The sequence below is a fragment of the Myotis davidii genome, unplaced genomic scaffold, assembly GCF_000327345.1.
Source record: "Myotis davidii unplaced genomic scaffold, ASM32734v1 scaffold353, whole genome shotgun sequence".
NCBI classification, from domain to species: Eukaryota; Metazoa; Chordata; class Mammalia; order Chiroptera; family Vespertilionidae; genus Myotis; species Myotis davidii.
Window position 1 is genome coordinate 88,654 of NW_006284335.1, and position 14,965 is coordinate 103,618.

At 43.9% G+C, this 14,965-nt stretch overlaps 1 protein-coding gene across 2 annotated transcripts in view; it reads left to right on the forward strand.

The window, feature by feature from the left end:
• The window catches only part of FAM120A (family with sequence similarity 120A), a 112,174-nt gene that overhangs the window by 61,903 nt on the left and 35,306 nt on the right, over nucleotides 1-14,965 (forward strand). For both annotated transcript variants that reach the window (XM_006754437.2, XM_006754438.2), the window contains exons 8-10: nucleotides 2,413-2,500; nucleotides 4,171-4,398; nucleotides 6,907-7,081. In XM_006754437.2, coding sequence (XP_006754500.1) covers nucleotides 2,413-2,500; nucleotides 4,171-4,398; nucleotides 6,907-7,081 — 491 coding nt within the window. The remainder of the gene's footprint in view (nucleotides 1-2,412; nucleotides 2,501-4,170; nucleotides 4,399-6,906; nucleotides 7,082-14,965) is intronic.

Consider the following 14,965-nt stretch of genomic DNA (forward strand, 5'->3'; position numbering starts at 1 on the left):
AGACCCCTGCTGCTGAAAGCAGGTATCTGGTTTGTTTGGGTTCTATAATCGAAACACTGTATCAACTCCAGCTCTGAGATCCTGCCGGGCTGAAAACAGGTTTCTGGAGTTTTGTTTAGCTTCTGTATTTGTAACAATGTTTCAAACTGCAGCTCAGAGGCCGGCAAGGCAGGGGGGGAACGTTGGTTTCCTCCATCACTGAAGCAAGCAAGGTTCATGTTAGCTTCAAGCTGCCTGGCTGCCAGCCACCATCTTGGCTGGCAGTTAATTTGCATATCTTGCTGATTAGCCAATGGGAAGGGTAGCGGTCTTACGCCAATTACCATGTTTCTCTTTTATTAGATAGGATTATAGACATAAAATCCTAATATGCAAATCGACCAAACAGCAGAAGGACTGTTCACTATGACACGCACTGACCACTAGGGGGCAGACACTCAAAGCAGGAGCTGCCCCCAGCCCGCAGGCCCCAAATGGTGGAGGCTGAGGGTGGGGCCGGTGAATAGGCAGTGCCAGGCCAGCCAAGGCTGTGTGAGTGGGGTCCCCAATTGCCCCACTGGTCGCCCTGCAGATTGGCCCTGATCGCCAGCCAGGCCTAGGGACCCTACCTGTGTACAGATTTCGTGCACCGGGCCTCTAGTATCACATAAAAGCGATGCCTTCTTTGCCATGTATCTTTAATAGTTGGGTACCTGCTCGATGATGGCTACTAGGTCCTATTCTCAAAATTTATAATTAGTTATTAAAACAGACAATAATTACAGATCATGAGGAAGTGATACATGCCATGAAGGAAACAGCAGTGAGAATGGCAGGGCGAGGGTATGGTTGGGAAAGGCTGCATTAGGATAATATTGCAGCCAAAACCTTCAGTGTGAGGCGTCACATATAAACACCAGTCTACCATGGAGAAGGAGGAGCGGCAATCCAACAGGGTATGGAAAATACTTCTAATCCTTATACCTGACCAAGAGCTTGCATCCAGAACATGTACTGACTTCCTATAAGTCCGTAAGAAGTATCATGTAGAAAATGTTCAGATGATTTGACAAGGCATGCCACAAAAGATGTCACCCATGGAGAGGTGCTTATCCTCATCGTTATCAGAGAGTGCACGCCAGACCTGCCGAGGTTCACTCTCTTACCTTTCAGAGGCTAACAGAGTGACTGAATGTACTGAGTATGTCAAGGAGGGGGCCTGGGGTCTCCTGCAGGGTGGGCCCAAGACCCAGCTGCGGGGTTCTCCTGTGACAGGCTGTGTACCTATGGAAGATAGGAGGATTAGTGGGTCTTAAAATCTCTCCATCTGTCACATGGGCCAGTAAGAAAGGCAAGTCAGTGAAATGCTCTGCTAGCATGCCTGTGTCTAGCACTGATTTTAGAAGGTACTCTTAGCCCAGAGCTTTGCAGGGGAGGGCGAGTGAAGGGGCGTTGTCCCCATGGGGACATTGTCTTATCTGCCAAAGGCTGTAGCTCTGGCTGCTCCAGGAGGATGCTTCTCACAAACCTCTTACATCTCATAAACTTCTCTTACATTGTGGCCTGTAGTGACCAAATGAGCAAAGAATTCGTGAAATAATACCATTCATACCACATTCACTGCATTCTGTTCTGTTCCATTTTAGTGTTTAAAAAATGCTGCTTAAACCCACTAGATTGTTTTCCTAGTGGGTCAAAACCCACAGTTTAAAAAAAAATGCTGTTTGAAATACCTCCTCATGCTGGCATTTCAGATACTCCATAATCTTCCCCATCTCTTGTCCTCACCCTGTTTTCTACTACTTTGCGAAGTAAAGTTATTCCCCAAATAAAGTTCAGTTAACTCCCTGTTCTCTGAGCTCACAAACCTGTTTCCTCTCTGGGGCCTGGAAGGTACCATCTACTTCTGACTCGGCCTTGTGTGTCACCCAAGCCTTAGCTCCCTCCCTCCCACGAGCTTTCCCATGAGGAGGCTGGCCTCCCTGTGAGTTGTCACTTGGCACAGAATACCTTACATTTATTTATAAGTTATGAGTAACGTGATTCAGATAACACTTAACATTCTACTGCCTGACAATTGTCAATTAAATGTGGGTTTTTTTATCTTGTTTCTCCAAGATAAAAGGGAATGTTGCATTTGTGTCTTTTGTATCTCGTGGCGCCAGCACATCCTAGACCATCTTGAAGCTGAGTGGTTGGCATGGGCTAGGCACTTGCTTTCTCTTCCACAGTGAGTGGTTATCACCTGCCTGTTGGAAATAGGCAGAAAGTGCTCCTGTGTAGGGTTCTCCTTAGAGATGGATTGTTGGGGGCGGCGAGATTAGTACAGCACAAGGGTTATTCTTGAGTCTGTCACCCAGGCCCTTCTTATCATCGTGAGCATGTGTGGAAAGTAGTTGACACTAACAGTAATCATGTGCATTTTATGTTCAGCCATGTCAGTGGGAACAAAATTGGCTGGGAGAAGACAGGAAGCCACTCGGAGCCTCAAGCGCGGGAAGACCCAGGAGACCAAACAAAGGTAGTAGGTTCACGCCTCTCATTCTCTCGAGTCCTGGCTCTTTCAGCATGTGGTATTAGGAATTGTTTGAAAGTAAAACACTCTTTTTTAAAGTATATTGTGAGTAATACAGACATTGGCAGGGGGAAGGGCAATCACAGTCATATGGGGCAGGGGAAGGAGGCTGGTAGAAATCTGACCCTGTCTGCTGGCTGCCTAGTCTGGCCAAGCACTAGAGCTATCCAGAGCACTGTCTCTTATAGCCGCGGTCGCCAACCTTTCGGACCTCATGGACCACTGGTTGGCGACCGCAATCTTATAGGGTCTTTGTGGGGATTAAGTGAGAAAGCATTGCGATGTCTACAGTAAAAGTGAAAATAAACTACATTTCTCTTCTCCCCTTTTTCTGCTCCTAGCTATTAATGGTGATATGTAGAAGTATCTTTTTAACTGCAAAGCCACCTCTGTTCCTATAGGCAGTCACTTAGATGACAAGGTCTCTGGCTGGAAAAGGCATGTTTACATACAAGGTGACGGAATATCAGAAATCCACTTAAAACTCAGAAATACTGTCACTGTGGAATGATTGTCCTATAAATAAGCTTCATGGATGCTTCTTGTTTACAAGCACCTTCCAGTGTGTCTGCATCCTGTGAAAGGGGGCCTGTGGGAAGCACTCGGAGGTTTCCAGGCATTGCTCTTCTTACGACTAAGCATGGCGCTTTGTGTTTTAAGGGGTAAAATTCAGCACTTAATTACATACCATTGTAAAGAATGCATTATTTTTTTTTCACAACAGAAAAATATATATCTAGGGTGACATAGAATCAAACAATAAGCAGTATTATTTCCAACATTTATTGTGAGAAAGAAAAAAATAATTTATTGTACAAATAATAATTGCTCTTGGTAAATAATTCAGACTTTGCCAAAGTTTATAAAGAAAACTAAGAGCCCCCTCTGCCTTCCCTTCCCTTGGTCCCACTGCCTTGCGATGCTCTACTCTCATTCCTATTTATTTATACACATTCCTTATTTTGGCAGGTGATTTTTACAGTCTGGGGAATTTTCAACTAATAATATATCAAGCACAGATTTCTGTGTCAGTATATATAGATAGACTCACCCATTTTAGTGGAATTAGCTTGTTTTTTGCTTTAATTTTTCATAAACACCTTCCTGTGTGTAATTAATTTGGGGCTTTATAATGATCAAACCATTTGGGCTTTTGATTATTCTTTAGATACCAGCTGTGGTGGTGAAGAACACAGCTGAGTCAGGCCTAGATTTGAGTCCTAGTTCCACAAGTTACTGGTCGCATAGCCATGGATAGATGACATGCTCTCTGAGCATTAGTTTCCTCATCTGTAGAGAGGGCCATGCTTACTTGGTGTTAGGCAGAGTCTGCAAGGAAAGTGTAAACAGAAATTCGCCACATGGGTTAGCAAGCCCAGAAAGCTACTGTCTCCCCACAGAGCACTCAAGGGAAAAGCTATGGTGCCCCCCGCCACTCCCAAACACAGGCAGGTGGGCATCCACTCACCTCTCCCTCTGTCCACACGGGTGGGTCAGTGCTCCCTTGTCTTCCGGTGGTGACGGTGTTAATTGTGTCTCTAGACAGGACTCTGTGTCACAGGTGGACGGACAGCATGGCATGACCCTGTTTTCCTCTTTCACCCATTGCTCTGTAGGTAGAAGGTTCGTCCACTGCTTCTTCAGGCAGCCAGCTTGCTGAAGGAAAGGGAAGCCAGATTGGCACTGTCCAGCCAATTCCATGCCTCCTCTCCATGCCCACCAGGAACCACATGGACATCACCACCCCACCTCTGCCCCCTGTTGCACCCGAGGTGCTGAGAGTAGCCGAGCACCGTCACAAGAAGGGGCTGATGTACCCGTACATCTTCCACGTCCTGACAAAGGTATGTGCAGTGGTCACTCCTGGGGTATGGCTGCTTGCTTTGGAACTGTTTTTCTATCTTATAAATTTCTTGAAACAGAATTCATTTTCCCCTTTCTAAACTTGGAGCAAAAATAACAAAAATGTATATTTGTAAATACAGTAAAAGAACTTGGGAAAAGTCTCATTTTCTCCTTCAATGTAGTATAAAATATTTCTTAAACTTCTAATTAATGACACATCACATTATTTTCTGACTTGTAATTTTATTCTCTATTTCTAATTTCAAAATTTCTTACACTGCATTTGTGCCATTATGTCAGGTTTAATTCCAATGTCGAATATGGTTCTCAGCCCCAGAAATGCCCCCTTTGTGGGTGGCTGAGAAGACTTTGTGTATTTTGACTTGTTCTTCCATCTCATTGCGTATGATTTTTAAAGCACTTCTAGCAAAAAATGGAATACAGGGGTTGTAACATAATCATAGTAAGAAAATGCAATTTATCTTTTTACATAGTGTAATAATTTCCTGTTGTTAGTCTTATTAAATGCATGCTTAAATAGTTATTCAGTGTGGCATTAATTGGTTTTGATTCTTGGTGTCTTGAATGGATCTATGTGTATTTAAATTTCTTCAGTGATTTGTAGTCTTTATTTTGGTACTTATTATCACAGACTCATAGTTTAACAAGTTATCTTGGTGACCAGACTTCTCATGCAGAATTGGTTTATTACTATTTGTGTTTTTAATGTTTTCATCAGCATCTATACCACCGTGTATAATCAGACTTTTTTCTTTCTATTTTCTGCAATCCATTTGTGGTTTGTAAAAGGGAGGCAGCGAATGCCAAAGTTACTCCTGTTTCCAGCACCCCCAGCTGGGTTTCGATTGTTAACTAATTCAACATTGCTTACGTTTATAAACCGAAGACTATTTTGACCAGCACTATTTACTCAACTCTTTTAATTTATTTTTAAATTGTAATTGCCTCCAAATCTCAGCTATTATTTGATATGGGTATCCGTGTATTAAGTATCACTTTTGAAATTGTGATTGTAAAGTAAACATTTTATTTTTCAGGTTCAACATAAATTGTAAGGGTAAGTGAAAAGTTACTGTTGATGGATAAGCATTTTGCTAAGTTAAAGGGACCAAGGTTTTCAGAAGATTGTGCCCTTTCCCCTGGTGTTGTTTGGGATATAAAGTCCCTGGGCCCTGCTGTGTGTGCCCTGCCACGCTGGTGGCTATGGCTGGGCGATCTATTAGATCAGTATGAGTGCTGCAAACTGCTCATCTTCATTACTCACTGATTTCAAGGGCAAATTTTGATAAAAATGATTGTGGTTAAGAAAAGTAAACTTGTCTGTCTTTTCTGATTTTAAAATGTCACCTAAAATTTTTCAGTGTATTAGGGAAAAGTTTAGACTGGAAGGCCTGCTGCTTTCAGTGAGCTCACACCTCTGTTACCAAGTTGTCTACGCGGAGGCAGTCTCACTGCGATGAAGCTTTGTAGGAATGTAGAGTTTTAAAACCTCATCATATTGAGGGAATTGGTACTCCCTAGTTGAGAGTGCTCGCCATGCTAGCATATAAAGGTTCTGAGGGTCAGGAGAAAGACCAATTCTGAAGTTAAATGTGTGTGAAAGAAACAGCAATTGTTATGAAATTATTATCCAAAGAGATATATGAATAAATTTAGTAGACATTGAAGGTCATAAACGTATTTTTCTGTTATAAATATATGTAAATAAAATTCCTTGCAAAATCTCTTGATGTACCTCAATGCCATAAAATATCCAGGCTGGACCACAGAGTTTTTGCTTATGATCACAGTAGTCATTTGTCTCCCGGAGGCATGGTCCTGCACCACGGTGAAAACCCTGCCCGCTGGCCTGGGACCGTGAACAGAATGGACGCCTTTCATGTTCTGTCTCAGCAGCTGTCATGCCCACTCACCCAGTGAGATATGTCTTTCAAGTACTGGCTGCACTAGGGTGGAGGCCTGCTACATGCCGAAAACTTTACAAATAAACAGCATTACAGAGAGTTCTATGTGGTAATTTTTTATGGAAGAAATTGGTAAAGAGAAACTGACCATTTTATATTCAGGATACTAGTTTCTTGGATTTCATGTAGGTCATTAAAAATTATGAATTCCATTACATATGACCATCCTGACTCTCATAAAATTTGCAAGTTCTCAGCATTTTCTATCCTATTTGCCATCTGATGTTTTCTGTCTATATTGTTTCAAAGACTTGGGGATCAGTCATGTGGTTTTCTTTTGTTGGTTCCAGATTGAAAATAAAACCATGTAGATTTTATTTTGACTCTTTGAGCATATGTTTTGGCTACAACCTACTAAATGAACTCTCCCTAAAAATCTTGATGTAGACAAGTTGTGAAATAACTGATTTGGAATAGAATTGCAATGTCATTAACTGGAGATAATACAGTGTATTTCTTTGAGTTTATTGTAAATTCAACATGAAAAATGTGCAATATTATTCTGCTTTCTTCCATGCAAAGGGTGAAATCAAAATTGCTGTTTCTATTGAAGATGAAGCCAGCAAAGACCTGCCTCCCGCCGCCCTGCTCTATAGGCCAGTTCGTCAGTATGTTTACGGAGTCCTGTTTAGCTTGGCAGAAAGCAGAAAGAAAACTGAGAGACTTGCTTTTAGAAAGAACAGACTTCCACCAGAATGTATGTACTGTAAAATCCATTGTTTGTTTTCCTCGGTTCCTCATATTCTCATGTGCATTTTCTAAAGCCTTAGAAGAATCATGACTGAGATCACCCTGAGTGCCCCCTCGCAGCGAAGGTGGGCTTCATTTGGGCTCTTAGGAAAGGAGACAACCGCGAGCTTTTTCTCTCAGTAACATCTCAGTAATAGTGGTTATCTGGTAAAATGCTAAAACTGTAGGTTATGCCTTAAACTGATCTGCAAATGGCCCTGACAGTCACCGTCCTGCTGTGGGTGGCATGTCCCAGGCAGGGTGACGGCAGCGTCTGCTCTGCAGGGGTCAGTGCTCCTGAGAGGCCCCACCAGCTGTGCGCTCACCGCTTTGTGTGGTTGGTGTAGCCCCGATGCCAAAGGGCACGTGTGTGATGGTTTCCCTCAGACCCCAGCTGATCCACTCTGGGGTGGAGGGAGAAGTACAAAGACAAAAAGTATTATTTCAAACATTGGCAAACATTGAGGTCAAAGCGGTTTCCATCTTCTAGTAAAAGTGCCTTTTTGTTCTAGGTAATATTATCTACTAATAGCAAATATAAAAGTCATTGTATATTTAGTAGGCAATATAGAAAAGTTTTCCAAAATTTATAGTCTGAAATAAGAATATTATGAACTGTGAAGTTGTAGACTACAGTCTTGTCCACCTACTAAGGAGAAGTAGTGACAGATCACCTGCATGGGGCCAGGTCAGTGCAGACCTGGGGGATGGGTGCAGCTGATCCCCTCAGGGACGGGTGTACAAGTGGGGCTTACCTTTGGAATTTAACCACAGAGATTCTAGCAATGCTGAAAACTCAGGTCCATAGATTCTTGTCCTTTTTACTATGACAAAGTTATGATTTCTGTAAGCCTTTAAAATGAAGCATCTGGCTATCACTACCCCTGCTTGAGGACAGCTGTGCTGAGAGTGGTGCTGGGCTGTTTGTGCGACTGTAGCTGGAAAAGGTGGTGCAGGCCCCAAAGGGGCCGCCCTTAGCTGCCTCGGTCAGGGCCAGCTTGTCAGCGGGCACTCTTTGTGAGGCCCAGGATGCTCCTGATGTACATTTTCTCACCTTGTACATACTCTCACTTTTCCTTGCATCATGATTCATATGCCCAGAAAATTAGGACCTTTCTTACTTTGCACAGGATTGTTCAGTTTTCCGTGCTGGCCTACCCAGGCCACCTGCTCTGCTGTGAAGCCCTTCCCTCCCCCTTTGGTTCTTTGCTGGGCCTAGAATGCATGTGCTACACAGAACCATGCAGGACTTCCTGCCATGTCCTCAGCACTGTATCACCATTTTGGTTTTCATGGTGAAAGGCTATTCTTATTTTTATTTGTGTGTTCCAGGAACACAGTTCTTTATACAACAGAATTCTCAGCCGTTTTCAGTGATCTCAACCTGGGGTCCCTCAGGTGAATTCCAGGGCAGCTCCCCTTTGCAGTGTTCACAGCAGCCTGAATGTGGGTGGTGTGCTCCGTTCACACCCTCAGCAGTGGGCAGCGTGAGTCCTTTGCATCTGCTTTGTCCTTGCCCTCCAGTTCAGGAAGTTCTGTGTCGCAGTGAGCTGCAGGTACTCTCAGGAAATGAGTCTTAATCTCTTCTGCCGTGCTACAGGTCTGCAGTTTAAAAATACTGGAATGCACAGCTAGCAACATGCAGCATGCTCCCTCCCTCCTCGTCAGTTCTTTTGTACCTGGTGTTGCAGGTGTCCTGCTGGCCTGGGAGAGGCTGTCCTGTTAGCAGACAGTAGGGGAAGCAAAGGGCAGGGGTAGATATTCACTAATGGACTGGCATCCTCTGAGCATAAGCAAGAGAGAGGCAGTTTGTAGTGAAGGGCTGAGTGTGTAGACCACACCGCAGGGCTCAGCACTATCTCACAGAGAAATGCCAGGGTCAGCTTGCCGGCAGCAGGCCAGCTCTCTAGCTGGGGCAGGAGGGCCTTGGAATGGAGTGATCAGAGATGAAGGGAGATGGGTGATACGCTTGGGAAGTCTCGGATGGGCTCCGTGAGACTCTAGATCGAGTGGGAGAGGCACCGGGGGATGCAAAGGAAAGGAAGAGGCAGGCACGCCAGACACTCTTCAGACATGGCTGAGATGAGTGGAAGAGGCCTTGGCTTCAGAGACAACTCAGTAGGCATCTCTCTTTCCTTTCCTTCTCCGTACCACCCCCACCCCGCTCCTCTGATTTGTTTTTAAGTGCAGGATGTAGAGTCGTTTGTTGTTGTTGTGTCACTTTTGGCCAATGGGAAGTACTGAGTGGGGGGAGAAGATGAATTTAGCAAAGAGAATAGAAGGAGGAGTGCTGTTAGGGTTAGTTGGGAAGGGGGAGTGGGGTACTCGGGCTACCTTTCTTGAAGGCAATAACTGGACTGAAATATGTCTGGTTTGGTTTGGGAAAGGGAGCCAGCTGTTACAAGGAAAATGGCCTGGACTTAGGGGTGACACTGGAATGGGGTGTTCCTCTATCACAGAAGGGCCGAGGCACCAAATGGCCAAGTGTAGTTCAACATTTAATACTTCTTAAATGGCACATTGGATATATGTGTGTTAATGCCGTGTGTCCCTCTCCTTGGGGAGTGTCCAGCAGCAGTAAAAAAGTGAATGAGTAACTGATGCAAATACAGGGTTTGTTGGAATGGAGACCCGAAGTGTAGGGTATTGAGAACGACGCTCCTGTGGACAATGCATAGTCACGAAGGGTCTGGCAAAGGTCAGCTAAACACAGTGCAGTGTTTTCTGCTCAGGTGACTTAGGAACGTGGGTTTTGACTTTTCTGTGGGCAAGGAGGAGCCACTGAAGTTTGGGAAAAAAAGGATAGGGACTGTGGCAGAGAGGAAACCTTGAAATGGGAAAGAAAGGCTGGTTTCAATGCCCCCTCTCTAGACAAAGCTGAATTAGCCTCCGGAACTTGAATGTTATCTAGAGAAAGGTATTATTAAAGTGCTTTTACAAATAAAAATTTACCTCTGGAAAGATGTGTAAATTTGACCTGTGAATTTCCAAGTTGAGAGACCTTTTAGCTTATAAGTTTGGTGAGTGAAACATTCACAAGTGGCTTTAGAATTGTGGTCTTTTGGTGGAGCTGATAACATTGAATTTCTTTCGTGCATTCGTTATGTTAATAAGGGGAAAACAGCCTGCAGAAAAGGCTTATATATAGTAATACACATCCACCAATCTCATAACTAGAACGGCACATCTCCACGTGGTTGAATTTTGTCCGTGGAATCTTCTGTGCACTCTGCAACTCTCTGTCCTCTTTAGCAGTGTTAAGATTGCTTCCTAGGACTCTTCATTAGGTTCCAGCTGGCTCTAAACACTGATTCTGATGATGCCACAGCTTTAGGTGTCCATGCCTGGAACAGCTAAGTGACTACACATTTCATGTTCTTAAGGAGAAAATGCTGTAAGCTTCTTGGCACTCTGGATGAGAGGGGAAAATGACAGTGTCTGGTTGTGCTGAAAGAGGTTGACCTTGAATGGTTTCTGGGGAGTTCTTGGTTGACAAGATTTCAAAGATGAGTCTGTTAAAATCTTGTTTTACCTGTGATCATTCTTGGGTGAAAGGAAGTCAGTGGGACTTTGCAGAAGATTCATAAACCATGTAAAAGTGCCCCATGGGGTCTGGGGACAGATATGCTCCTCAAATACCTGCTGGCTCTGCCGTCCACTTTGGTGTCTGGTGGCCAAAACCATGCTATGTGGGTTCCAGTGAATCTGCCTACTCACGTGGGGGATGCAGCCACTTTTGAAATTGAGGGCTTTGATCTAATACAGCACAGAACGCTGTTCATGCAGGTGCATGTGCTGTGTGGCCACTGTGACAGGCGTTTCCATGGAGGGTTGTCATCAGAAAGAATTCGTTAAAGGGCGTATTGAGTCTGAAGGGTTGTTTAAAAATATTTAACTCTTACTTTAAGACATATGTCCTTATGATTAATTGATCATAATCTATGATGAATTTTTGTGTGATTTATCAATGTTTCACTTTAAAGTCATTAATATGGCTAACGTAGTTTATGTACAATCAGCAAAACACTCCTGACCCCACACAAGCAGATTTGGCCACATGTGCTGGGTGGTGGCAGTGACAGCTGGAGGTGGCAGCTGTATGGTGGCAGTGGAGGATTTGGGACCAGGAAACTGCTTCTAGAGCTGCTAGAATAAAGGCTGTCTGGAGACAGGTACGGTCTCAGCCAGCCCTGGCCTACTGGCCTTTTGTATGTGAAATCAGGTGAGGGAGCTGCTTCTAAGACATGTTCCTGCCCTGCTCTGGCCTTTGCTGCCCTGTGGCTCTGTTTCCTAGGGGCACTACTCAGCCTCTGGGCTCGGGTTCCTAGCATGCTCCCCAAGGGTGAATGGAAGGGACCAGAAGAAAGGGCTCAGGCTCTAAAAAGATGGTAGGACAGCTCGGCAAGTGTTGCTCAGTGGTTGAGCATCCACTCATGAAACAAGGTCACTGGTTTGATTCCCATCAGGGCACATACCTGGATTGCTGGCTTAATTCCCAGTATAGGGGGTGTGCAGGAGGCAGCCAATGGATGATTCTCTCTCATCACTGATTTTCTATTCCCTCTCCCTTCTGCTCTCTCTAAAAAATCAATTAAAACATAAAATAAATAAAAAGACAGCAGGGCAGTGAGTTGCCTCAGCTATCGTAGAAGAATTAAAAATCAGGAAATAAAGCTCAGGGAGTTGCACGTGTTAAAGTTATTGTCCTCTATAAAACTGACCTTTTTGTTTGTAGTAAGTCTCCTCAGTACCTCAAAATTAAGTAAGTAAAAGAAACAGACTTGTAGACAGTAGGTGGACATAAATTATAAACATGAGGTGAGTTTATATTAATAGGAAGCAAGTTCAAGTATGAGTACTTGAATACAAATTTCTCCGTATTTATTCTTTACTTTTTAAACTATCAAGAAAAGCCAAAAAGAACATTGGTTTTTCCTTTTTTTTGCTTTGAAAATTTTGTGTCAAATAATTGAGACTGCTGTTAAAAATAATTAAATTTGTCCACTGTGGATTGTATTACAAACAGTACTTCAATATGACCACTATCAGTGTACTTTTTAAAATATATATGAAGATTGCTTATATCTGTTCATCTGAATTTCTTTATTCCACAAAGCTTTCTAGAATTAGCATTAGCGAACTGCCTCTTCCTCTCAGAACTGTGAACAGCCGCGCTCCAGAGACATAGGAAGGCGGCCTGGCTCAGAGGTCACTCTTGGATTATATCTACGTCAGAGCCCTTGAACTTGAGTTTATAATATACTAGGAATGATATTACTAGGGAAAGGAAAGACTAGAATAGCATTTACTATGTGTCTCAAACACCATGTTTGTCCCTGTACCCGGTGGTCTACTGTACATGTATATTTTTATGGACAGAGGGCAGCCCTTAGCTTCAGACGTAGAAAACTTAAAGGGAAAAAATCAGTCTTTTACCCCTGAGAGTCATGGAGGTGTGTGCACAGAGGTGTTGTCAGCATAAGGAGATGTAGAGCCATCTGGACCTCCACCTGTGTACCGACTGCGGAAGTTAACCGGCGCTTTTCCCAGTAGGAGGAAAGGAGCTAAGCTGTCATTGAACCGATGTTTTTGTTTCTGCCCTGATATGAAGGAACTGGAGTTTGTTTTTTATTTCTTTGTGTGGTGTGGCTTTTTTACCATAACCCCAGGAAAGCTCAGCAAGTAAAAGACTCCACCCCAAATACACAAAGCATGCACAGACACACCCATGTGTGCACACATGCACACACAGACACAGACCGAAGATCCAGGTGGTCGAAGTCTTGGAAGTCCTCTGTCCCCTCCTTTTTCTCTCACCTGTAACCACTTTGTGTACAGGCCAGACTGTCACTCCTTAGCCCCCAGCCGGCACTGGTGTTGGTCACAGTGCCCTGGCACTGAGTTTAGAGACGTACTTCGTTATGTTGCCCTATAGGCAGCTCCTACAAGTCAGCTGGAATTGGCTTACAAAATGGAACATGTTCGTTATTTCTGGTCTGGAATGGATCTCAAAATCAGCATCATAACAGATTTTCCAAGGTAGAGGATGACTGATGTCTGGAGGTAAACATTTACTAAGAGGTGAAGTATAACAGTGTGTTATCTACTGAAATTGTATTTGGAAGAGGTACTTTACATAATGAAAGTACATTATAAATTTAGCTTCTGGTGGCAAGAAGACGAATTGTTTCGAATGTAAAAATTTGATTTAGTGTAAGGTAAGAAAGATGATCTAACATTGTTTTTTACATAGCCTACTTCTTGCAATTGTCCGCTTTTATGTCAGTAGTGAAGACAAGATGAAGTTTTGTTTACGATGACATAAGATTTTTCATGGCCAGCAGCTGGATCAGCCAACTGTTCTGCTTTAACAAGGCAGCATGAACCTGTCTTTCTAAAGTGTCACCATCACACCACAGTGCTCTTGGCTAAGGCCCAGAATGTGCTCAGGGTGTTCTTGAAATCCATTGCCCAGTTCCATCCAGAGGATCCCTGCATACCCAGTGGTTTTGTAGAAATGATAAGAGCCCAGATGACTTGTTAGCTGGCCCCTTTGCATCTGCTTGTTTCTGTGAGCTGCCCTCCCTCCTGAACAGCAGTGCCTCAGGAAGAGGCCAGGAGCCAGAGGGGAGGAGGTGCTGTGTGTGCCAGCCACCCGGTGTTGGCATTTTAGAAAGCAGAGGCTACCACATGTCAACCCCAAAATGGGATGTTCCTTGGAATTCATTAATCTATAAAATACCAATCTTCGTTAGTTAATCTAATGTACTGAGCCAGTTATTACCACATAACAAGGGTGTAAGGTGCCCTTGTGTTTCTTCTTTGGGGTCTTGTTGCAGAGTGACTCATTGGCCCTTTTGTCATTCCTGGTTCCAGGATTGAGGGTGGGGTGGCAGGGAAGTTGGTGAGAGGCCCAGCTCAGAATTTAAGAAAACCCGCATTCTCACATGGGCACATGGAAGTTGGTTCCCCAACCCTGGGTGCCTCACCTGTCTCACCCACGTTTTGGCCCTGTCCAGTAATTGGCCAAAGGTTCCACAGCTATTAAGTGGTGATATACACAAAAGATCTCTAAATGTTGAGTTGTTTAAAAACAGATACACACGTGTTAAAAATAAAGCAAGCCAGGGACAGCTTTGCTTTGGAACAAAGCTTTGTGTTATTGCACATTTATTTTGTCTGATAAAGACATGTATTTCCGAAATTAGATTTGAGCCATTCTTGTCATGAATAGTGCAGCTAGGCAACAAAAATGCATAGAAGGATGAGAGGACATTATTAATACATCTGATACCTTCTTCACAGCTGCAGTCTCCCCCGCCCCATCCTGTGTTCCTGAGGGGCACTGACTACATGTCCCCGCGAGGATTGGTCAGACCTTTCACAAGCATCAGCCACGGTCCTGGGTGCTAGTGTGTAGAGAGGCCCATCTTTAGCCACTGCGAGGGGTGTGGGATGTGAGCACACAGCTTCATGCCAGGGAAATGCAGGCAGACTTCGGTCCCTCAGAGCTAGTGTGGACAGCTGTCCAGGGCAACTGCAGAGAAGCCTCAAGGGGAACAGCCACTTGTAAGAGGCATCTCCAACCTCCACTTACCTTTGATGTGGGACTTGGGACATAAAGTAGGTAGAGGTGTAAGCATTCTGAATGTAAGAATGAAAATCCTCCACCAAAATTCACTTCTAGAATGAAAACGACATAAAATAATAAAATGATGCTAAAAAATTAATAAAGAGAGACAAGAGCAAAGCTTACGAAAGGGAAAGAAGTGAATGAATGAAGATAGGTTTAGTATGGATGCCTCTTGAGAAACTCAAAGGAGACTTCTGGCACTATATTCCAAGGTTTTTA